The 25,026-nt window shown below is 44.3% G+C and overlaps 1 protein-coding gene across 2 annotated transcripts; it reads left to right on the top strand.

The window, feature by feature from the left end:
- GPD1L (glycerol-3-phosphate dehydrogenase 1 like) lies at positions 1-25,026 on the top strand. 2 transcript variants are annotated; one of them, XM_056857503.1, is made up of 8 exons: positions 1-61; positions 9,680-9,857; positions 12,918-13,058; positions 14,738-14,876; positions 15,746-15,858; positions 21,484-21,717; positions 23,579-23,685; positions 24,736-25,026. In XM_056857503.1, the coding sequence occupies exons 1-8, from the start codon at positions 9-11 to the stop codon at positions 24,830-24,832; spliced, it is 1,062 nt and encodes a 353-aa protein (XP_056713481.1). In that variant the 5' UTR covers positions 1-8; the 3' UTR covers positions 24,833-25,026. The 2 variants fall into 2 exon arrangements, with proteins under 2 accessions (XP_056713481.1, XP_056713482.1); XM_056857504.1 differs by lacking the exon at positions 23,579-23,685.

Below are 25,026 nucleotides of genomic sequence, written 5' to 3'. Positions count from 1 at the left end.
GCGTTGCGATGGCTCTCCCGTCCTCCTCCCTGAAAGTCTGCATCGTGGGCTCAGGAAACTGGTGAGTAGCAGCCGAGCGATCCAAGCGGCGGGGAAGCTGCCCCCTCTCTGGCTCTTGCTGCTGTGGGGTCCCGAGGAGGAGGAGGAGGAAGAAGAAGCAGCTGCAGCCCACTCCCTCTTTTAACCACCTGCTGTCATTGATGTTTCTAAGGACCTTCACGCAATACGCTCCACGGAGACCCTCTGGGAGGCACAAGGATCGTTGCTAACTTTGACAAGTCGTATTTCTGGCCAAGCTCTGCCCTGCCCTCTACTTCCTTGTGGGGGGGGGGGTTGCACAGCAGTCATTTGCTTCCACTCTGCAACGGCGTTATAATGGTTGTGTGTGCAGTTTCCGTTTTTGCACGGCAATAGGTTTGTCCTATGTGAGTCAGGCCTTTAGAGCACTGGGCCTGGTTTTGTTTTGTTAACGTTGTTGTTGTTGGTTTGGATGCTTTGCTAGATCGGATTGGTAGCATTGCCCAGTCTGTAAAAGTGATGTCTGTACAAACTGGGGAATACAGCATGGACGTGCCCCCTTTTATTGCAGGGTGGTGCCCAGTGCTTTGAGTTCGTGGCAATTGATGCACGGGAGGTTTTGCCTTGGATGTGCCGCTCTGTACATTCACATTTCCCCCATCTGAGTTCTCAGAATTCAAAGATAAGCCCCAATGCAGAGTTTTGAGAATCTGCATGGGGGTGGAGTTTTGGGGATGGAGCCTGAGGAAGGCGGGGTTTGGGGAGGGATGGGAAGGGACTTCAATGGGGTATAATACCATAGAGTCCGAAGTGGCCAGGTGAACTGATCTCTGTCGCCTGGAGATGAACTCCAGCTACCAACCCCAGCTGCAATGCAGAGCCATTTCCAGTGGTGGGGTGTAGCAAGTGTAGACTCCAGATTGACTGGTCTTTTGCCCCCCCCTTTTTATATAGTAATGTATACTCCAAGTGTTAAGCTGCGGCCTCCTCACTGAGCCCTGGACTTCCCACCCAAAGTCTTGTCTGCTAGCACCACTGGGCACCTCTCAGCAATTAATTAGCACAACAGATATCCGGTAGCCAGGGTGGGTGGCATTCTAATGAGGTACCCATAGCTGGTTTGCATGGGTAGCAGTCCAGTTTAAATTAGACTATGTGCAAGTGCAGACTTGCACAATGGAGAGTCATCTCCCCTTGCTAGTATCACATTTAAATCAGTTCTCTGCTAAAGGATTTAAAAAAAGGGGGAGGGATGAGGGAGGTTGCTCAATCCTGGAGGGGTGAGATGGGATCTCCAAATTGTTACCCCTCACACACAGTTCTTCACGCCACCCCATATTTATATTTTATATCTGTTAATGATGTGGAAGCAAAAATTATTTTTTTAAAATAAAAACCGCAAAGATGGTGAGGGGTCTGGAGACCAAGTCCTATAAGGAAAGGTTGAAGGAGCTGGGTATGTTTAGCCTGAAGAGGAGAAGACTGAGAGGGGATATGATAACCATGTTCAAGTACTTGAAGGGCTGTCATATATAGAGGATGGTGCCGGGTTGTTTTCTGTTGCCCCAGAAAGTCGGACCAGAACCAACAGGTTGAAGTTAAATCAAGAGTTTCCGTCTTGACATTAGGAAGAATTTTTAACAGAGCGGTTCCTCAGTGGAACAGACTTCCTCAAGAGGTGGTAAGTGCTCCTTCCCTGGAGGTTTTTAAGCAGAGGCTAGATGGCCATCTGTCAGCAATGCTGATTCGATTGGGCAGTTCATGGCCATCTTCTAGGGGTCACTGGGGGTATGTGGGGGAGGTAGTTGTGAGTTTCCTGCATTGTGCAGGGGGTTGGACTAGATGGCACTGGTGGTCCCTTCCAACTCTATGGTTCTAAATGATCCAGCACATGAGACTGGTCCCATTCACTCCTTCAGTTCTGAACCTAACTTTGGTCTGGTGTGCATTTCAGGAGAAAACCTGCCCCTTGGCTTCTCTGTTCTTTTTCTTTTCTTTTTTTAAAAGGCATTTCAGTCCATACGCTGTAGTAAGATATTTTTACTTTGGCTTTTGTTGTATATACAGCGATAGCTTCTGCAGCCTCAGCTGATAACAGCTTGTTCAAATGGCTAGACATTGTCCATCAGTTGTGGCTGAGTTTGTTACCTACAGGCGTACGTTTACATGATCCCACATACACGAAGATTTTCCTCTGGCTGGAGGTTAACAAATGTACATTTACAAGATCCAAAACTGTAAAAACAGAAATTTAATTTGCAACCTCTTGTAGAAACTGTCGCAGAAGTTTAAAGGCAGGAGGCAACAGAAGACTATATGGGCTGGGGAATGGGGAAATGAGAGGAGGTAGTCTGTTGGTTTGCAGTTTGGGTTAGAGGTTATTAACGTTGCCTGGAAGGAGTGATTCTTATCTCATTTTTGCCGTTTAATGTAATTAGAAATGCAGCCATTTGGTTGACATGGATATCTTGCTGTCTCTACAAATTGCAAAACAACAGCTGAGATCTAACTGTAGTGATTCTTTTTTGTTTGTAAGGATGCTAACTGAATATGTCTCTCAAGGTAACATATTGCTAGAGGCTTAAAAAATGATGAGATCAAGATTAAACAAATGTTGGTCAATACGGTAACCATATTGCCCCGATGGAATACAATTCAGAGGATGGCTTTATTAGGGACACACTGAAGTTCATAAATCATAGAGCTATCTCTTCATTTGCAGAGTTTTCCGTCTGGCTGGACGTTAACAAAAACGTCTAGGGGGTAAAATAAAATTCTAAGTGGGACTGAGATCAGTGTTAAAATGGTAACACGGGAGGTGCTTTGTGCAAAAGATCTCAAGTTACGCATCAGCATGTTGGGGCAGAAATAAGAAATGAGGGTTTCTTTGAAAATCCAGGTTTTTGATGGGGGCTCGACTGTTTTATATCAGCACATGTAAATGAGTGGTTAAAATTCTGTATGGATAGTCATATGAGAGGTTGTTTCCCGGATTGTGTTAGCATCTTGTTTTTTCTTTTTCTTGAGAGGCCATTTAGCTTGGGAGCTGACTAAGGTTCTTCTCGCATGGAAATTGTCCTGCCAATCTGCAGCAGTTCCCCACCCCCCAGGTTTCCTCACATCCTCGTCCCATTTATTGTCTTTCCATAGTTTTCTCCTCATTTCTCAAGGCTTGCTCAAACCACCTTTGATCCTATTTTGAGAAAGCATGGAGAAACAACAAAGAAGCCATGGGAAGACAATAAATGGAAAAGGAGGATGGGAGGTAGCTTGGCGAAAAACTGCCTTGGGTCAGCACCCAAACTGCAGAAAAACCTCTGAAAAGCCCTTCACTCTGATGGCTGGTGAGAACCTTTTCTCCTTGTTCTGATTATTTGGCTATTTCTCTTGTATTTACCGTATTTTTCCATCTATAAGAGGCCCCCATGTATAAGACGACCCCTATTTTTTTTAACCCCAAATTAAGAAAAAATAGGGGTCGTCTTGTACATGGGGACGTCTTATAGGGCGAAAGAGTCCTGTTGCCCTGGCCGGCTGGTGTCTGGCTTTCAAACCGGTCGCCGCCCACCCAGCCCGACAGCTGGGGCCGTGGCAACAGTTGACTTCCATATATAAGACGACCCCCTAATTTTGGGGCTAAATTTTAAAGAAAAAACGTCGTCTTATACACGGAAAATTACAGTATATATTTTCAGTATGCATAGATGGTATACTTCTAGTGTACTTAAGAACTAGGACTGAATTCTTACTGATAAATACTTTTTTTTAGTATCAAGTTGCAGGTGACTTATGGTGACCCCATAGGATTTTCAAGACAAGAGGCACGTATAGGTAGTTTGCTATTGCCTGCCTTTGCATAGCAATGCTGGATTTCCTTGGTGGTCTCCCATCCGAGTACTAACTATGGGTGCTTAGCTTCCAACATCTGATGAGATCAGGCCAGCCTGGGCTATCCTGGTTGGGGTAGAGAAATACATGTGCTGAGACTCCACATTTTAAACTACAGCAATCTTTGTTAAAAGGGTAAAGGTCCCCTGTGCAAGCACCCGATCATTCCTGACTCAAGGGGTGACGTCACATCCCAACGTTTCCTAGGCAGACTTTGTTTACGGGGTGGTTTGCCAGTGTCTTCCCCAGTCATCTTCCCTTTACCCCCAGCAAGCAAGCTGGGTACTCATTTTACCGACCTCAGAAGGATGGCGGGCTGAGTCAACCTTGAGCCGACTACCTGAAACCAACTTCCGTCAGAATCGAACTCAGGTCGTGAGCAGAACTTGGACTGCAGTACTGCAGCTTACCCCTCTGTGCCATGGGGCTCTTACATCTTTGTTACAATGCAGTTTTGTAAATCTAAAATTCTAACTGGGTGCCTTTCAGAATAGGAGGGAAAGAGAAGTTTTGTGGTAGGGGGTCATGTAAAATGGGTAGTGGTGAGTGGTTTTGAAAGCCCCATAGTGCCCCTGGGATAAGGGAAGACTGAGAGAATGTTCTGGGCACCTTAAGTGCTTTCTGTACCAGAAACAGTACTGGAATATAAAATCCTGACTTCTCTCTCTCTCCCGTTCCAGGTTTAGAATTGAGCTGGGTGGTAGAACAGGACAAGGTCTTTTATAAGGAGCTTATGTGGACAGGAGTGATGAGTAGCTTGGCAAGAAAATAGTCCTGAGGTAGGTAGCCTGTTCCTACATGGCTCCTTTTAGTGAAAGAGCTGGGGTGGATGACACCCCCCACCATACCCTTTGCAGGCTGTCTTGAAAGGGAAAGAACATGGTAATCAGGTTGTTTTAGTGTGGAAAGGGATGATCCCTAGCATATAGCCAACTAGCAGGAGCCAAGATGGTGGTGGTGGGGCATACACCCCCAGCTTATACAAGGAGGTGTCAGAGAAATACCAGAATACCTCTGGCACCCTATTCCAGAACTGAGGAAATACCCAGGGACCTAGTTCAGTAAGGTTTTGGTTGTCTCTCAATCCCTCGTAAAAGATTTTGGGGCTAGGCTACCTGAAAGGTATTCTGGGACCATCTTCCATTACATAAGGGCATCTTTTAGATAAATAAGCAGAAAATGTATCACCAGAGATTGTTAGCCATACAGGCTGCAAAAGAAGTTCCGAAGCTCCATGCCATCTTCTGGGCATGGAGTATGGGTCACTGGGGGTGTTTTGGGGAGGTAGTTTGGACTTTCCTGCATTGTGCAGGGGGTTGGACTAGACCCTGGTGGTCCCTTCCAACTCTGTGATTCTATGTGCATTTTGTTGCTGGGTACTAAAGAACAGAGGAGCAGGGATAAGCTAAGAACCCTCTTGGTAGATGGTAAAGCTAGGAGTGCTTTTTAGTGTATTATGGACACCACTTGACATTGTAGTGTGTATGTGTGTGTGGGGGGGATAAGCACTGATTTGGACCATAACCAACAAGAGTAGATTGCCGGACAGAGCTGCATAAATATGCCTGTCACCATCATCCATCACGTAGGTCACGCAGTTGTCAAGTTCATTGGAACAAATGGTGTTGATGAATGAGTTGAACAGTTAATGGTTCATCTGTTGCCACTTTTTTGCAGCTGATAGCAGTGAGCAGAACATTGGAACGGCATCCTCAGTTGGGCAATCCATAAAAGCTTTCGTCAAGGCTATTGGAATGCTTCTGAATCTAATTTTATTACTGCCCATGTGATAATGCCCAGGCTGTAGTCACAGAAAAGCGATGTGTGTAAAAGAGGATGACTTATAAAAACAAGAGTCCAGTAGCACCTTAAAGACTTGCAAAATTTCTGGCAGATTATGAGCTTTTGTGAGTCACAGCTTACAGCTGTGTTAGTCTTTAAGGCGCTACTAGACTCTTGCTCACAAGTACACGTTGAGAAAAGAAACGTGTTTTGGCTCATGATGGAAAGCTGGGTACCCAAGGTTGGGTGGAGAAAAGTAAAATAATGTTTTGTAGAAATATATTTATTTTAAGGCTCTTAAATCAGGGTTAAAAACATTAATAATGATAGAACAAATCACAATAGCAACTAATAAGGTTTCTAAACTAAAACCACACACCAAGCGCCTTAAGATAAATATATTTCTACGTAACATTATTTTACCTTTCTCCACCCAACCTTGGGTACCCAGCTTTTGGTTTCTCAGGTTGGGTCTTCCCCCCCCCCCTTTTGTGTGTGTGTGTGTTTATTGATCATGATGAAAAGCTTCAGGCAGAGTATTATTTGGCATCTTTACGGTAGACCTCCATTGTTTGGAAGGCATCCGTTGGATCCTATGGCTGCTTCTCCACTGCATTGTTTCAATTAGTTGTAGACATTTAACCTTCTCCTGGAAGGTGCCCGACCTCACGATTAGATGCAACGAGATCCTGCTGTGTAATTTACTTTTATTAGACTGCTGCCGGCTCAGTGTTTTTGCATTCTAATCCAAATCGCAGAAAAATCTTCATAGCGGGAACTTAACTACCAGCCTCGTTTTGCTTTCTGCGTCTTAAACAGCTCTGCGAACCAAACTCAAGGATGCTGGTGCCGTAGCTGATGTTCTGAGTGTAGGTTTGTGGAAGGATAATTGGGGATGGGAGCCGAGGGTGAGCTTTTGGCAGTTTCGATTGACTGTCATTCTTGGGAAATTGCTCAGTTTGCCATTCAGTTTCCCAATCTGAGAGGGAGTGAAAGTGTTCAAGTCAAATTATGAAAGAGCTGCTGTCAATCACTGAGGTCCTCTTTCTAGTACTGAAGTTTAAAGGAGAAGCGTGTATGTGTTAAGTGCCGTCAAGTCGCTTCTGACTCATGGCAACCCTATGAATCAGTGTCCTCCAAAACATCCTATCTTTAACAGCCTTGCTCAGGTCTTGCAAATTGAGGACCGTGAGTCAATCCATCTCTTGTTGGGTCTTCCTCTTTTCCTGCTGCCTTCAACTTTTCCTAGCATTATTGTCTTTTCCAGTGACTCTTGTCTTCTCATAATATGTCCAAAGTATGACAGTCTCAGTTTAGTCATTTTAGCTTCTAGGGTCAGTTCAGGCTTAATTTGATCTAAAACCCACTGGTTTTTTTATTTTTTTATTTTTTTGGTGGTCCAGGGTATCCGTAACACTCTCCTCCAACACCACATTTCAAAGGAATCTACTTTTTTCCTATCAGCTTTCTTCTTTGTCCAGCTTTCACACCCATACATAGTAATAGGGAATACGATGGCATGAATTAAGTTGATCTTGGAGAAGTAGTCTTAATTGGAGAAATAAGTAGCAGAGTTTCTTTCCCCCAAGAGTTTCTTTCCCCCAAGATAGTGGGGAGAGTAACTAAAATTCTTCACAAAACTGAATGGGTTGCCTTAATCTTTAAAGCAGTAATTTTGCAGCTATGGAATGCTAACTTGGGAAAAGTTAAAGGTTTGAAGGAAAAGAACCTATCAGTGGGAGACAGTAATTCCTTGTGCCCATCCCATAGAAATCCCAATGTTTGTGCTGATAGGGCCAGACATGTTTCTTGGACTGGGTTCTCTCTCTCTCTTTAATGATTTGTTTTGTTTCCATTGGCATGTCACAATTTATTATGTAAGATTGGTTCAAACATAAATACTAGTTCTGGCGATTGTTGGATTCCAGCTTAGTTGGAGTTCAAGGGCTGCTTGTTAGGACTTTGCAGTCACACATTTTATTGTTCTATCAAAGATCAACCCAATGCAATGAAAAATACAGCATTTCATAATTATTAGATAAGAATTTGTAAGAATTCTCTGTTACGTTGTTACATGCAAAGAGCCTTACAACGTTTAAGAAAAACAAAATTAGATATAAAGAGGAGAAGACTAGTAAAGGCTTAGATCAGGGGTCCTCAAAACCTTTTTGAGCCTGTAGGTACTTTTGGAATTCTGATATCATGTGGTAGGTGCAGCCAAAAAATTGGCTGCCACAAGCGGAGTAGCCAGTCATACAACAGCTGCTACAGTTTACCTTGAGTCACATAGTGAAGATCCCTGTGCTGTGGCAGCTGCAACATTTTAAATAAAATCTGCAGTCAATCAAATCTCTAATGGCCAATAAGAAACCTTCCTGAGCAGAAGCCCCACCTCGCTCTGCCCACTTTCTAAAAACACTTGGCGGGCACTGGGAAAGGTGCCAGCAGGCTCCACGGTGCCCATGGGAACCACGCTGGGGAGCCCCGGCTTAGATTCAACAAAGCGTTTGTGTGGATGGAAAGATTTCACCTGGGGAGTGTGCCTTTCTCACCATCCTCTCCTGCTGCAGCCCAAAATGCCCAGGAGAAGCATTTTGAGGGGGAAGAATTTTGGCTGCAGCAGGAGGCAAGAAAACCACAGTCCTCAAGCAGAAGTCCTTCTGTCCACAAAAAGGCTCTGCTGGATCCATGCCAGTATAAACCCTGCAAGATGTTGCAAGGCAGCTGGCAATCACACTAAGCAAATTTAAATTTGGTTCTCATAGGCAGATGGTTAATGGGTTTATTTTCCACGTGAATAGTGCGTTGCTTCTTTTCCAGGTATGTTCCGAGCTTGTTGGCTTTTAGCTTCCAATTATGCTGCTTATTTGTTAACTACCTAGCTTAGGGGGATATTCTTATACATTGCTAGCTTGCATGTATTTAGGGTTGCCAACCTCCAGGTACTAGCTGGAGATCTCCTACTATTACAACTGATCTCCAGCCGACAGAGATCAGTTCACCTGGGGAAAATGGCCGCTTTGGCAATTGGACTCTATGGTATTGAAGTCCCTCCCCTCCCCAAACCCCACCCTCCTCAGGCTCCACCCCAAGAATCTCTCACCGGTGGCAAAGAGGGACCTGGCAACCCTACATGTATTCTACCACTGACCTCCTTTTCCAAGTCATTGGTGAAAGTACTGTGATGTCTTTTCTTCCATAATTTGCATATTAGCAATTTGATGCTACTGCAAATGATAAAATGTGTGTGTGTGTGTAGGGATCTTTCCTTCATTCAAAGCATTTCTACACTTCTTCATTAGTGCCGTTTATAGTTTTTGTAAACATCCTGAATGGCAAAGCCCACTGACAGTGTTTGTTCATTTAGTTCATTTCTCTCTGGGACTCAAGGTGGATACAAAAGCTTAAAAATAATTCAATAAAACAGTATATAATTGCTTCCCCAAACTCTGCTTCAAAGCAGGATTACAAACCATGGCACCCAACGTAAAAATGTCAGTATAAAATACATTCATCATAAAAACAGTAAAAAACAAAGTGCAACAAAACAAGATTACAGAACTGGTGAGCGGTGTTGTAACAATAGTATATAGTACATACAATAAACGTGAAGCTTGATTTGTTAGACCTAACATTAGAAATGTCTTTTACACAATCAAAAAAGCATTACGTTATAAGGTTTTTTAGTTGATTGGCAATTAATGAAATCCCAACTGAATGGATCCTACCCCTATTCTACCCCTCCACTGAGCAATTTGCAGTTTTTTAAAGTTAAAATATTTATACCCCACCTTTCATTTGGCTCAACTGAATTTAAACCTCATGCTGATTGACAGAATGCAGACTGTACGTATGGCCTTCTTTGCATTTCTCTCTCCCCGATATCCTCCGTTGGAGAATGTTTGAATAGGAATTGGACCACTGCCTTGTATTATTGACACTTCCTTCCTCAGAATTAAGTTACTATGATTCTTTTCCCTCTTTATTACAGGGGATCTGCTGTAGCCAAAATAATAGGCAATAATGTAAAAGCAGTAAAGAAGTTCGCTTCCACTGTAAAAATGTGGGTCTTTGAAGAAAATGTGAATGGAAGAAAACTGACCGACATCATCAATAACGATCATGAGAATGTAAAATATCTTCCTGGATACAAGCTGCCAGAAAATGTGGTAAGCCTTGGAATAGCTAGGTTTGGCCAAATTTGTTGTGTGTGTTTGTGTTAGTCTGTGCGGGACCTTATCAGGGATGAAGTGGAGCATAATTCACATTTTGAACTCCAAGAGAGGATGGTTGTCACCTGCTACAAGCCGTCTTCAGTCGTTTCCTCTGATGAGTTCTACAGCTGAATAGCAGTTCCAGTATTGACTGTCTGCAAAAAAAAAAAAAAAAAAAGTTTTCCGTTTTGCCAGGTACAAAACAACTGAGCTTGAATGCTTGGCAGCAGAATATCGCAGCCTAGAAGGAGGGTGGGAGATTGTATGTGCCAGTTGAGAGCTTAAATGGGACTGTATGAAGTGGAGTTAATCTATTCAGTCAAATGAGCGTTGGAGGGAGGGCGATGGCATCCAGGAATATTCCAGGCCACTGATTTCTTGAGGGTTTTAAGGCACTGCCTTCAGTCAAGGGGGCATCTCCTGCATGCATGATGGAATGCTTGTTCTGAAACTGGCTTCTCCATTGAAGAGAATGGAAAAGCCAGTAGCTCCATATGTGTTTTGGCGCTCATGCTGAGGTCTGGGCTACTTAATACCTTAACAAAGACTGCCCCATCCCACCTTCAAAGAAGTGATGGGAGGGGCGGAGGTTGGCTGCCAGTGGCGGGAACAGAGAGCCAGTCTCCATTCATCCACGGGCCTGACACATGAAGAGGGGTGGGCTGAAGGGAAGGGAGCTGATAGGGTCTGGGTTGGGCAGTTCCTCCATCTTTGGAAGCCAACAGAGGAGACACCCACCCTCCCTCCCTCTGTTTCAGAGCAGGCGCCAGCTGGTCACCCATCTGGGGGCCAGGTAGGGATTTTTTACCCCTCTAACACAATTGGCAACAAGCTGGGGTGGGTGTTTTGCCAACCCTACTCTGAAAGTGATAGGTGGTATGCAGGAGCAGTGTGGGAAAAGGTGGCTTCATGATTCATGGTACAACTCCAGTGAGCACCCTGAGGCATCAGTTTGGAAGATGAAGGAGTAATTCTCAGACCAGGCCTGGGGCCTCGGTGACCTGGGACAGGAACTCCTTGATCCTTGACCTATAGACCTCGCGGCTTGGGGGATTGGAGGTGGCACACCTCCCTCGAGCACTAAAGAAGGCTTGGCAAGGAGGAGCATGAGCCGTACCACACGTGACGACTCCGAGCCAGGGCGGTCTCGCCCTAAGAACTGGGATGCACAAAAAGAGGAGGCCTGACGCTTCTGCATCCCGACAATTGCCCACACTGCAATTAGTTCTGGGGGTGTTTTTTGGCTTGTGTGCACTGCAGATCCCTCCTGAGCAATAAAAATAAAGTTGGCCCTTTGATTATCCCAGCTCTGGTGTCAGCTGTCTTTATTATGCATACACAGACAACTTATGGGCTGAGCAGAAAAGAATACCTGGACCTTTACAAACTTTTGGTGAAGGCTGTGAATTGCTCATTTCCCTTGCACAGAGGGCACAAAAAACCCCAATTATTTTTCTTTCTCATACCAAGGAATTTTAGTTCCCCTGCCCCTTACTTCATTCTCGATCAAGTAGTTGTAATTATCCCCTGTGGCCTGTGCAGAGGTGTAGCTCTGTTGTGCAACTCTTCCGTGGCAAGTACTGTTTTTGGTATTGCATGCTGATAATATTCCTTGCTGTAAGTTTTTATTGGGGAAGCTGTGAAAGGTATATGGGTGGGTGGTGGTTTTAAAAATAAAAAACACCTTTTTTGAGCAATTAGATATATAGGTGGACAGGAAAGTTTGAAGATAGTACAAGCAAGTATATTACTGATTGTAGCGAAGTACTTACTAAATGCACCCCTAAGAATTGGTTCCTGGGAGTGAATTCCACTGAATAGATCTGACTGGATTCTGAGAGCCAGCGTGGTGGTTAAGAGCGGTGGTTTGGAGCGGTGGACTCTGATCTGGAGAACCGGGTTTGATTCCTACACATGAGCGGCGGTGGCTAATCTGGTGAACTGGGTTTGTTTCCCCACTCCTTCACACGAAGCCAGCTGGGTGACGTTGGGCTAGTCAAAGTTCTCTCAGCCCCACCTACCTCACAGGGTGTCTGGCGTGGGGAGGGGAAGGGAAGGTGATTGTAAGCCGGTTTGAGTCTCCCTTAAGTGGTAGAGAAAGTCGGCATATAAAAACCAACTCTTCTTCTTCTGAGCAGACCTGTTTAGGATTACTGTCTCTGCTGCTGAAATGTCATATAGTGCTATCCTAGGCAGAGTTACTCCAATCTAAATCCATTAAAGTCAGCAGGCTTAGATTGCTCTAGTGCAGTGCTGTGCAGAGTTACTGCATGCTTTTTCACAAATTAAATGTTCTGTGAAATACAAATTTTGAACCTTCCTGGCTAACCCTATGAAAAACAACAGTGGTCTCCCACTTAGAAGCACAGCTACCAGCAATATTATTTTATTAGGTTATATTAGTCAGAGAGATGTCCCAAATTTGGCTTCTGCTTTCTACTTACATTTTGCTATGACTGCCAGTTAAATATGCAGCAGTTAGTTTTCTAGCTGTGTAAATTAAGTACTGTGCACATTCAGGTTTTTGCCTTTCCAGCAGAAGGCTAATGTTCTTGCAGACGCCAGCAAAAAGATACTTTGAAACTTTTGGCCTGGCATCTGCTTGGCTTGGAAATATCTTGCTTACCTTGACAACTGTAGTAATCATAATTTCTACTGAAGGGCGGGGGACACACAAAATATTTCATTTTCAACGACGTGCTGAGGATTAACATAGCTCTGGGGTCTCCAACCTTTTTGAGCCCACAGGAGGTGGAGCCAACCACAAAATGTCAGGGAGCAAGGTTATATATAACTGATAGTGATTCTTCAACATTTCAGGCAAAAGCTGTGTTTAACAGGAAGCCTTTTAATCTGCACAGCCAATCAGAAGCCCTTTTGGGCATCCACCCGCCCATGGGCACCATGTTGGGGACCCCTGACACAGCTTTTTTTACAGAAAAAAGAAAGAGGGGGGGGGAAATCCTCATTTCACATCTCTTCTCTCTCCTTCCACCTCTTTTTTGTTTTGTATAGGTTGCCATTCCAAACTTGAAAGAAGCCGTTAAAGATGCCGACATGTTGGTTTTCGTCATTCCCCACCAGTTCATTCATAAAATCTGTGATGAGATAACAGGGCATGTAGCCAAGAAAGCTATCGGCATAACTCTCATTAAGGTATATAAGAAAAAATATAAATTGTTTTTGAGCATATAAAAGAATTCTCTGAAACAGTTCAACAGGGGAGTGTGTGGAAAATATTTCATCTTGGTTTTCCCTATCTGAATTTCCCTTCAATTAAAGGAAGAAATAACGTATCTTCTTGGCTCCTTTTCCTTTTGTTCTTGGGACAGTTCTTCCTGGATTCTTGTTTTTTCGGTATATATCTTCTCAAGAACTTACAGCAGCAGCAGTGAAGCTGCAGTCTCAGTTCATTCCTTGTACTGATTTGGCTACACCTGGTGCTGTTTGGCGCAGTGATAGAACTACAACTTTGGGAACCTTAAATAGCTCTGAACCTTGGATAGCTTTCAAGAGTAGGGAAAATGCATGTAAAAATAGCTTCCAAGAACTTTTTGGCCGATACCCCAAGCATTATGACCAGTGCATGGGATGGGATTTGTGCTCTGCATGTGCATGGGATTTTTTTCAGCTCCTCTTCACTCAGTGGTCCCCTACGCTCTCAAAGCCCTCGCAAATGTCAGGGGTGACCTTCTAAAGCAGCGCTCCTTGAGACGTGCGGGTGTGCTACAGAAGAAGACAATCGCTGCAACACCCTTCTTCCCCATTCTGTGTGTGCACAGAAGTGCTTCATACATCACACTGGCTTAAAAGTCTGTATCGGCTGTCTTAATGCATAAATTCAGGTATCAGCCTATTAGCCAAAATAAGAAGTAAATAGTAAAATAAAATATTTCCCTCCCTCTATTTGAATCTTACTCTCTCTTTTTTTTGCCAAATGTTTTGTGACTGCACACACTGGGGAATTGGGCATGTCCAGGAATACTGACACACTGTTTGCTAGTGATGTGTGGAGATGGTTCTGCTTTGCTTATGGGTAGAGGTAATTACCATCTCACTTGGAGGATGGTGCAGTCAAGAGCTGGTGAATGCTTTGATCTGATTCAGTGGGTAAGATCCAGCCAGCTTCTTCACTCAGTCTCATGAAAACATGGAGCTGCCTTATACTGAATCAGACCCTTGGTCCATCTAAGTATTGTCTACTCAGACCAGCAGCTGCTCTCCAGGGTCACAGGCCTTTCATATCACCTACTTGCCTAGTCCCTTTAACTGGAGATGCCGGGGATTGAACCTGGGACCTCCTGTATACCAAGCAGATGCTCTCCAAACTGAGCCACGGCCCCTCTCCAATCGTCTCACCCAGTTCTGCTCCCTTCTGCAGCCCTTGTCCCACATGGCATTTGTATGTATATGTATATTTCATTTATATGTATATTTCCTTTCTCCTCAAAAGGGCCCAAAGTAGCTTACAACATTCTCCTCTCTTCCATTTTACATGAAGATCCCATGATCCTTAGCACAGTGTTTTTGACTGGTCAAAGGGAACCCCTCTTTCCATGCTCACCGGCAAAAAAGCTGGTTGGATCCAACCCAATATAAAAATCTTTTATTTGGGTCAGACTTCTAAAATGTTTGTGGGTAAAAAAAACACAATGGTACCATAGTTCGCAAGTGAAGCAGTGGTATAGTAGTCCCTGTTGAAATGAGATTTGAGTCATATGCAAATAATATGTAAATCATTGTAAATGTCACCCACTGGCAAGGATAATTATACCAGTTGCCCTTCCTGTTATGACTACTGACTTTTAGCAATTTCCTTTCAACATTTACTGCAGGGAATTGACGAAGGCCCAGAAGGACTCAAACTCATTTCTGACATCATCCGTGAGAAAATGGGAATCGACATCAGTGTGCTAATGGGGGCAAACATAGCCAATGAGGTCGCAGCAGAGAAGTTCTGTGAAACCACAATAGGTAATCTTGAGGAATAATTAATCTCTTGAATAAAAATACTCCCGCTGTTGAGTGATAATCAGGGTGTTCTCCATTCTTTCATATTTTACTTGCCGAACTTCTCTCTCTTTCAAAGATACAAGCAGGAAAATGTTGTGGTAAGAAAGAGGAATAGAATAACAGCTGGAACCATGTGTGTCTTAACTCATGATTGGTTTGCTAGAGACATTCAACCCAAGGACAATTTCCCGGCTTCCCTACTAACGAATGGGAAGTTGCCACTGTACCATGGCATGCTATCGATCTAAATAATTAACTCCACCATTGAATTGGATCCTTTCTAGATACAAGATGGCTTTTTATATGAAGGGCACAATCAATTAGAATACACAACTGTGCTTCATTGATTTCTCACTGGTTGCACCCATAATTTTATTCACACAGATCAAGAGTCAACCGTGTTTTATGGAGTGTGGCTGGATGAGTGATTTCTGGGTGACCCAATAGTTAGTGACACTTAGGGCATTAGTGTGCCTCAACTCATCCCAAACATGTTCACGGAGGGCTTCATGATAGTCTGCCTCTCATATAGTGCATATAGATCAAGGTGAATTAGACCGAAATCACAGTTCAGCCATGAACTCTTCGGATGACCCTGTGTCCCTAACTCTCAGGTTGCCCTACAGTGACCCTGTTAGGATAAATGGGATGATCCCACTGTAAATTAGAAGAAAGGCAAGATTTAAATATGACACAGCACACTCAAAAGAAATTTGAATTATACATACAGGTTTCAAGGCAGAGCTGCTTTTATTTTGATGATCTCTGCTCAGTTTGAAAGCGGTTCCTCAAGTAAAGTTAGCCGTTCTCGTTTTCTTCCATCCAAAAAGGCTGTAAAGTTTTGGAGAACGGCCTCCTCTTCAAAGAACTCCTCCAGACTCCCAACTTTCGAATTACCGTGGTGGATGATGCAGATACAGTTGAGCTTTGCGGTGCGCTTAAGGTAAGATTTGTTTGGGGCAGGAAACAAGATTGCTGAACTCTCTTCCCCTGAAATTAGAGCACAGTATGCTCTGAGAACTCAGTGCCTGGCTTAACTCTGATACAAGGAGGTAACATGCGGGGAAAGTCTTGGCCTCGACCAAACCGACTCCTTGGCTGCCGTATGAAAAAGGATGCTGTACTAGATGCACTGCTGGTGTGAGCCAGCAGGGCTCTACTTCTGTTGTTAATGCTTGCTTCCTCTGTAACCTTGAGCAACGTACTGATGCTCAAGCAAAGGTAAAGGGCGTTGCCAGCTCTCCTCTCAGCCTGTCTTCTTTAAGACAGCCATTTCTTCCTTGGCAACTAATGGAAAGCGCCGCGATATTGAGAGTTGTTCTTATCTGTATGACTGAAGAGGCAGGCAATGCCACGCTGCTCGTGTTGAGAAGTTGCCAGAAACAAAGCAATCCCAGTCCTGCTGTCATTTGTCTGTTTGAAGCGAGTCCTAAAATATAGTGGGAAAGGTGTAGACAGCCATGTCGGCCCACACAAAATCCAGACAAAGAAACACAATTGTGTCATAACTTTGATGCCGACCCATAGGTTGTAAAACATTGCGCAAGCTTCTGGGTTCTAAAGACCTTCATCAGGCAGATGAATTAAAAAAATAAAGGAAGAAAGAAGCACATTTTCCTGGTCCCGTTCTTAAGACTCTGTCACGCCAGCTCTTGGTGTTAGATGCTGGCAGGCCCACGGTTTGATTGCTGTAGGTATTAATTTACAGCACTTGTATTCTGAGAAGAAGAAGCAAATAACGGAAGGTCCTCTAGTTAAAAAAGAAAAAAAGCATAGTCCGGCAAGGCCCAAGTGTCTAATTTATAGAAATGTGTTTTTAGCTTTGTGCTGCATGAGTCAAAAGCCAAGCACCGGTGCTAAAAGAGAAGCAAGGATTGCTACCTATAAATGTCAGCTCCCAAGCTAAGTATCCAACAGTATAACATAGTAAAAATGTCCACTGCAAAGTAAATCTTTATCTTAAAAAAAAAAACTTTTCTTTTTCCTTCAGCCCATCTAAATAGAAAGATTCCAGTAAGGATTATTGCATCCATCGCTTTTTAGTTTAGACTGACAGACAAGTAAGAGGGGACATGATAGAAGATTATAAAGTTATGAATTGTATGGAGAAAATGCATAGAGCAAAGTTCTGGCCCACTATTGTATGGTACTAGAATTTCAGGATCATCCAATTAAATTGCTCAGCAGTAGATTCAGGAAAGACCCCCCAAAAAAGTCTTCTATTATGTACTGCAGAAATGACTAAGTAGATCTGCTTTATTTATTCTGTTTATCAGCTACCTTTTTCCTTGAGGCTCAAGGAGAATGCTCAGGTACACTATGCAGTCCTAAGCAGTATTATGTCTTTTTAAGCCAGTTAACTTCAGTGGACTTAGAAGGGAACAACTCTGTTTAGGATTGCACTGACAGGCACTGGTTTAGATGTCTTTAAAGAGGGATTATTATACAAACTCTGGGAAGATCCGTCTGTTAATGGCTATTAGCCACAATGGTTAAATGACATCTCCATCTTCAGAGGTGGTGTGCCACAGAGTACTGTTTTCTGGGTGTCAACAGTGCCTTGCTTGTAGGCTGGCTACCTGGGGAAATGTGCTGCTAGACTAGATGGCACCTTGGTTTGCTCCAGCAGGACTCTTCTTTTGATCCCAGCCTCACAGTTGAAGGCAACCCATATGTTACAGAGGGAAAGAGAGAATTGTTGGCATTCTTCTGCTAATAACGATAAATTTTAGCTGCTGAAGTGAAACTTAAAGACTGCATCCAAAATGCAGCCTTCCTGTCTTCCAGCTGAAATGGTTACTATAGAAAGAACACCTGTTGTTCAGATGAACACGTTTCTGCATATCCATTTCAGAATATGCTTTTTATTGTATGTGACAAACAGGCTGATGGACTGTGGGACACGGACAGCCCTGGAAGTAACTTTTTTGCGTTAAATGGCAGGTGCATTATATAGTTGTCAGCAATCCAAAGGTACCATAGAGACAGGGCTACGAACAGCTGCCTGTCAGTAAGAATTTCCTGTCTGTATTGGCTGCTTGATAGCTTTCCCTCTCTAAGGTCAAGCCTAATGAAAAGTATGTAAATACTTTTAAATGAGAATGCCTTCCTTGGAAGGAAGATTTCGGAAAATCCCCCTTTCAGATAGATTTTGTCCCTGTGGTAACAATTGTGTTAAATCAATTGCTCATGTTTTAATTCCATTATAGATTCTATGCAGAAATTCACAGTAAACTTTTAAGTTTTGACAAATAAGTTAAATTCTTCTGATTCTCTTAATGTTCTTTTTCTATTGAACAATCGCTCACCTGATATATTGGAGAAAATGGCACAATTTCTGAAAGTTCACCAGCAAGTTAATTAGAGGGTTGTATTCACTTTAGCATCTCTTTACTTACCTTTGTTCTAACCTCTTCAGCAATGCTCAGTTGCAACAATTTTATGTTATTACGTAGTCTCTCCGTGGATCAGTTTTATGCCAATAAAGGAGACTGTGATTGTGAGAATACCTTCCTGTAAGAAGATGGAGACATGCCAAACTTCAAATACCTAAAGCAATTACCAATAATTTTGTGTGAACTCCTGTTTGAATGTTCATAGTGAGATCCGGGGTGGACTGAGAAGTTACGGTGGCCCAAGAGCAAGCCAAACGGACAGGGCCCTGCAGAGCCAACAGCGGGCATTGGGTCACCCATTGCCTCTTCCCACGTGGCAGGAGTGCAGGAGGAGGTGGCTGTTGAAGTGAAACAGATCAGTGTTTTCACAATAAAGGGTCCAACCCAAGTAGGCTCTGTGGTGCTCACAGAGTCACCGTTCTCTGCTTGCGTGGTTGTCAGCAACCCTCTGGGAAATCTCCCTGTAAGTTAATCGGGGCAGTCCGCCACTTGTGATACCTGGCTAGATGAGATACTGGCCTCCTGGGACACTCCGGCCCAAGTGGAAGAAGCCCCTTCCTACTGCAATAGGCAAAGAGGAACCGAAACCTGTGGCTAATTCCTAGGGGGAGTGAGACTCCAGTTGTGAGGAGTCAGTTCCCCCTCTCCTTGCAGTCCTTTGAACTTCAGAAGGGCTTCTATGCTACAAAAACGTAATTTTTGAAGGGAAGTGCTTGGCCAACGCAACTCTGTCATCAGTTTGCCAAGCCATGGCTAAAGCATGTCTGCACTACCCTTCTGATGCTGGGGGCATTCCACAGTGTATCAAATGCATGGCCACATCCAGTGTTGGAGTGTCAGTGGAGGGTTGTAGACGAGGAGGCGGGTTGTCCGGATTCTCAACACACATTTTCCTTTAAGACCGGGGTGGGGGATGTCTCTAGTGTGACTCTCTCTTATCTTGCCCTTCCCCTCCAACGGTGACTATCCTCAGAGAGGCATAAGAAATTGATGTTACCCTTCAGCTTGCTTTTCTCATGCAGGCATCTCCACAGGAGGAATGGATGTCTGTCACTAAAGTTGGACTTCTTCCTCTCCCCTCTCGTGCTGCAGCCCACAATGCCCCCATCGTGCTGCTGCTGACAATCGGGGGCCCACAGGAACAGAATGGTGGTGTGTGTGACCAAAATGGCCCCTCTTCCATTAATGGAAGTTTTTTTTTCTATATCCAACCCATTATTAATTCTGCTCTTTCCATGTTGCCAAGACGTGTTTTTTCAGATAGTTTCAGAGTTGCTTTGGGGGGAAGCCAGAAACGGCGTTATCTTCAGGAATGCCACTTGTCCCTGATCCTGCCTTTCCTACACACCTGCTCTATGTGTGTGTGTGTGTGTGTGTGTGTGTGTGTGTGTAAAGTGCCGTCAAGTCGCTTCCGACTCATGGCGACCCTATGAATCAGTGTCCTCCAAAATGTCCTGTCTTTGACAGCCTTGCTCAGATCTTGCAGATTGAGGACCGTGGCTTCCTTTATAGAGTCAATCCATCTCTTGTTGGAACTTCCTCTTTTCCTCAACTTTCCTTAGCATGGTTGTCTTTTCCAGTGATTCTTGTCTTCTCATGATGTGACACCCTGACCTGGATGGGCCAGGCTAGCCTGATCTCGTCAGATCTCAAGCTAAGCAGGGTCAGCCCTGGTTAGTATTTGGATGGGAGACCACCAAGGAATACCAGGGTTGCTGTGCAGAGGAAGGCACTGGCAAACCACCTCTCTTAGTCTCTTGCCATGAAAAACCCCCAAAAAGGGGTCGGCTGTGACTTGTCGGCACTTTACACACACACATACATGATGTGACCAAAGTACTATAGCCTCAGTTTAGTCATTTTAGCTTTTAGGGTCAGTTCAGGCTTGATTCGATCTATAAACCTACAGACATTTTTTTTGTCTCCCCCTGCACAGATCCGTTGTTCATTGTGATATATTCGCAGTGTTGTATAACCCTGAATTGTTGCTGTTCCTTGATCATCCTGAAAATAATTTAGTAGCGTTCCGTATATCTCCAGTGCTTTCTCTAATGTGGAGTCGCTTCATTTTGGCGGCTCCTTGTTCTGGGAGGGAGGGAATGCAAGAGAAGTTCCGTTATTTATGTCGGCTCCATGCTAAGCTTGGCAAGATGCACTGGGCAATCTATTCTGATTTGTATCTACTGTGGCAAAGTTCTCTGTAGTTCATTGAATCTTAACTGAACCGTGTGATCTATTGCCTGTCTCGATGCTGTATAGAGTCTGAAAGGGAAAAACTGGTTTGTACATTGGTAGATATCTTTTAGTATTCACCATTTGAGTATATGAAATTACCTTATACAGAGTCAAACCACTGGCTTATTTAGTAGAATACTGTGTAACATGTAGTGGCTCTCCACAAGCTCAGGTGGAGGATTTTACCCTAATGCTAACCTTGCTTTTAACTAAAGATCTTGCAAATTGATGTGCAGTCCTATGCAAAGTTACTCCAAAGTTACTCTAATCTAAGTATACTGACTTCAATGAACTTCCAGTAACTCTGCATAAGATTGCACTGTTAATCCAGGACCTTTTGCATGCGTAGATGCCATTGGTGTCTGTGTTAAGCTTGTTTATCCTAAAAAATGCACCGATGGCAACCGACATACAGCTGGGTGATTAGCTCTACGGTATATCCTAAACACCCATTTTATAAATTCAGAATGGGTGATGCCCATGACCAGCTGTTGTGGGATGTGAAGCTAAGTTTCTTTGGTTGAGGAGGACTGGCTCTCTGTCCACTGGAGGGGCTGTGGCTCAGTGGTAGAGCATCTGCTTGGCATGCAGAAGGTCCCAGGTTCAATCCCAGGCATCTCCAGTTAAAGGGACCAGGCAAGTAGGTGATGTGAAAGACCTCCACCTGAGACCCTAGAGAGCCACTGCTAGTCTGAGTAGACAATATTGACTTTGATGGACCGAGGGTCTGATTCAGTATAAGGCAGCTTCATATGTGTTCACTGGATCCCACTTTAGTTTTTGTGGGTTTTGTTCAGGGTTGGGGAAGGTGGATGGCCCTCTGTGGCTCATGAGGACCACAAACAAACACAGACATAAGTAAGCATTAAAGATTTAATTGTATCTTCAGAGTCTCCGAACCATGCAGTTGTTTCAGCATCGTTTCCTTTCTTCAATAGAACATCGTGGCAGTGGGAGCTGGCTTTTGTGATGGCCTTCGCTGCGGTGACAACACCAAAGCTGCTGTCATCCGACTTGGACTAATGGAAATGATTGCCTTTGCAAAGATCTTCTGCAAAGGGCAGGTGTCCACTGCCACTTTCCTGGAGAGCTGTGGGGTAGCAGATCTTATCACCACATGTTACGGTGGACGCAACCGGAGAGTGGCCGAAGCATTTGTGAAAACAGGAAAGGTATGGTATCTGCATTTCTGTCTGGCACTTTCTCAAGGCCTGAGAGTTACTCTAGATCAGTGGTTCCCAACCTAGGAGGTGGGGGACCCCTTTGGGTGGCTGTGGAGCTATTGCAAAGGGGCCACGAATGCATATATGTACTGAGCACCCTGATTTTGATCTTTTTGTCATCGTGTATTTTCTCAGCCAGTGGACACTAATAGTACAACTACTATCATCAAAATATTTTGATGATAAAAAGGGGTCCTTTTACTATCTAGATTGAATCGTCCTCGTTTGGAATGATCTTGTGACTTGTGGAAATATAGATTAAGGCAATCTGCTGTAGAAGAGGCAGGGCAGTGCCTTTTGTTGATTTTGCTGGGCATTTTCATTCCCCTGCCTGCAGTGGCCTTTCCTGCCAATCCAAATGACCATCATGGACATTCCAGAAAATTATGTAGCTTACACATTTAGTATCCCTCTTTGAGCACAATCATGTTTTAACTAGGAGCAGAAGAGATGGCCTTGGAGAGGTGAACTTGGAGCCTGGGATGCTGCCTTGTGGACTTTCCTTCAGAATAGGAAAGCAGAGTTGAAAAGACAGGATGGGGGGGAATGACGAACATCTGTGTGTCATAGAGTGGAGAGGTGTATGAATGGCTGTCAGACATGAAAGCTATGAATGGCATTTGCATGTTCAGTGTTCGCAAGTAACAAACAGTTTTCCAAGTTTTCTTGGCAGTGCCCTGCTTGGGAAGCTTCCTGGGGGCATCTGGCTGGCCATTGGGTTGAATACCGAGTGAGAGCTATTGGATCCTTTAGTCAGATTTAGCAAGGCAACTCTGGGGAGGGGCTGTGGCTCAGTGGTGGAGCATCTGCTTGGCATGCAGAAGGTCCTAGGTTCAATTCCTGGCATCTCCAGTTAAAGGAACTAGGCAAGCAGGTGATGTGAAAGACCTGCCTGAGACCCTAAAGAGCCGCTCCTGGACTGAGTAGACAATACTGACTTTGATGGACCAAGGGCCTGATTCAGTATAAGGCAGCTTCATGTGTCCATGTGCTATGTTTGGTGTGATGGGCTTCACATGCAGATATTACCTTGACAGGCATACAGTATTACCATGTGCTAGATCTGCTGCTAGTTGAATCCATTGGAAACTATTACTTGATTTGTGGGGCTTTTTTAACCCAGTTCCTTTCTGAAGGCTCAGAGTAGGTCTAGAAGGCCAGTGCACTTTATAAATGACAGTATTGGACCCTTTGGCCTCCGCACGCAATTCCGAATTCATTTCAGAGGTACAATAAACCCTCCTGTCTACTTTCGTCAAACTCCTGCTACTCTGCACTGTGGATGTGAAATAGGGGTTACCAAATCTCCAGGCCCGCCTGGAGTTCTTCCGGAGTTACAGCTGATCTCCAGACTACAGAGATCAGTTACCCTTGCAGACATGGCTGCTTCAGGCTGCCGATTCTATGGAATTCCATTGAACTTGTGAGAAAATGGAAGCTGTAGAGTGACATAACATCGCTGCTGAGCTTCCTCTCTTTTCCAGGAACTGCCCCCCCAAATATCCAGGAATTCCCGAAACTAGGCAACCCTCGTGGAGAACCCTCCCCCTGATCTAGACTTTCCTGCTAGCTCATCCCACCCTCATATCTTCAGTGCTGCTCAAGAATTTTGCAGATTCTAGTAGAATGGTTCATATTGGGGGCTGATTGCAGAATTTCAATAGGCTTTGTATGTAATGTGCTCCTGCCAAACTATTTTTGGCTGAATACATTTTTAAAAAATTCTGAAATTCTTCTACTGGTTAGAAAAACCACCGTCTTGTTTTAAAATGAGCATCGACATTTGTGATCTTTCCCCCCTAATATTCAGTCAATTGAAGAGTTGGAGCAAGAAATGCTGAATGGGCAAAAGCTCCAAGGGCCACAGACGTCTGCAGAGGTGTATCGCATCCTTAAACAGAAAGAATTGGTGGAAAAGTAAGTAGGAAAATGTGGGAGGTGCTAAGCCCGTGCGGTAAAAATGTTTTTCTTGTAGAATTTGCTGCTACCAGTGTGGTGTAGTGTGGTGTAGAGCAGCGGATTCTAACCTGGAGAACCAAGTTTGATTCCCCGCTCCTCCACATGAAGCCTGCTGGTCTTGGGCTAGTCACAGTTTTCTCAGAACTCTCTCAGCCCCACCTTCCTCACAAGGTGCCTGTCGTGAGGGGGGAAGGGCAGGCGATTGTAAGCCACTTTGACACTCCTTAAAGGTAGAGAAATGTGGGGTATAAAACCAACTCTTCCTCCTCCTCCAGCTTCTGGTAGCTATGGGGGAGCGGGGTTACTATCTAAGAAACTCTGCAGTGATCATTGATGGTGTACTGATCATCCTTAAAACAGTGAGATTTGAGTCCATTAGCAATTTAGAGACCAGCAAGAGTTTCAGAGTTTCTAAGGTGCTACTGGACTTGAAGCTAACTGTTCTACTGCAGAACAACACAGGTACCCTCTGATCATCGTCCTCTGAGAGCCAGCATGGTGTAGTGGTTAAGAGCAGTGGTTTGGAGCAGTGGAGTCTGATCTGGAGAACTGGGTTTGATTCCCCACTCCTCCACATGAGCGGCAGAGGCTAATCTGGTGAACTGGATTTGTTTCCCCACTCCTACACATGAAGCCAGCTGGGTGACCTTAACCCACTCTCTCTCAGCCCCACCTACCTCACAGGGTGTCTGTTGTGGGGAGGGGAAGGTGATTGTAAGCCGGTTTGATTCTTCCTTAAGTGGTAGAGAAAGTCGGCATATATAAACCAACTTTTCTTCATCTGTGAGTTTCCCTAGAGGGGCAAATATTGGCCCCCTAGGATTGTTCCAAGTCAGGAAAATGGCCCTCTCTCCTGGCCCGGCTGGGAATAAAGTTGCAAGCGTGGAATTCCCAATTCATGTCTGGTCGACTGGACATTGCAGGGGCGGGGAACACGCCGACCGACGTGAGAACAGTTTTTCACATACGAAGGCCCTAAGAGATTGCCTTTCTGTGTTTTCTTTTCAGGTTTCCCCTTTTTGCAGCTGTCTATCAAATCTGCTATGAAGGGCGGCCTGTCCAAGAGATGATCTCCTGTCTTCAGAGCCACCCAGAGCACATATAAAGCATGCTCTTTTTTTCCATTGTCACAACTCCTGCCTTTCCTCTTCATGTGTGAGTCTGAATAGATGTAATTAAGCCTCACAAGAAGCCACTCCATTAAGCAATCAGGGCAACACTTGAATGTCTCTGGATTTCTGTACTTGTCATAAAATGACACAACTGCTGGATGGGTTATTATTATTTTTTACCAGCTGA

The sequence above is a fragment of the Euleptes europaea genome, chromosome 11, assembly GCF_029931775.1.
Source record: "Euleptes europaea isolate rEulEur1 chromosome 11, rEulEur1.hap1, whole genome shotgun sequence".
NCBI classification, from domain to species: Eukaryota; Metazoa; Chordata; class Lepidosauria; order Squamata; family Sphaerodactylidae; genus Euleptes; species Euleptes europaea.
Note: the sequence above shows the minus strand (reverse complement) of the source record. Positions and strands in the feature narration are given on the sequence as shown.

Coding starts and splice junctions, on each gene's coding strand:
- GPD1L (XM_056857503.1), top strand. CDS start 9: ATGGCTCTCCCGTCCTCCTCCCTGAAAGTCTGCATCGTGGGCTCAGGA. Junction 14,877..15,745: donor GTTCTGTGAAACCACAATAG/GTAATCTTGAGG, acceptor CCATCCAAAAAG/GCTGTAAAGTTTTGGAGAAC. Junction 15,859..21,483: donor AGCTTTGCGGTGCGCTTAAG/GTAAGATTTGTT, acceptor TTTCTTCAATAG/AACATCGTGGCAGTGGGAGC.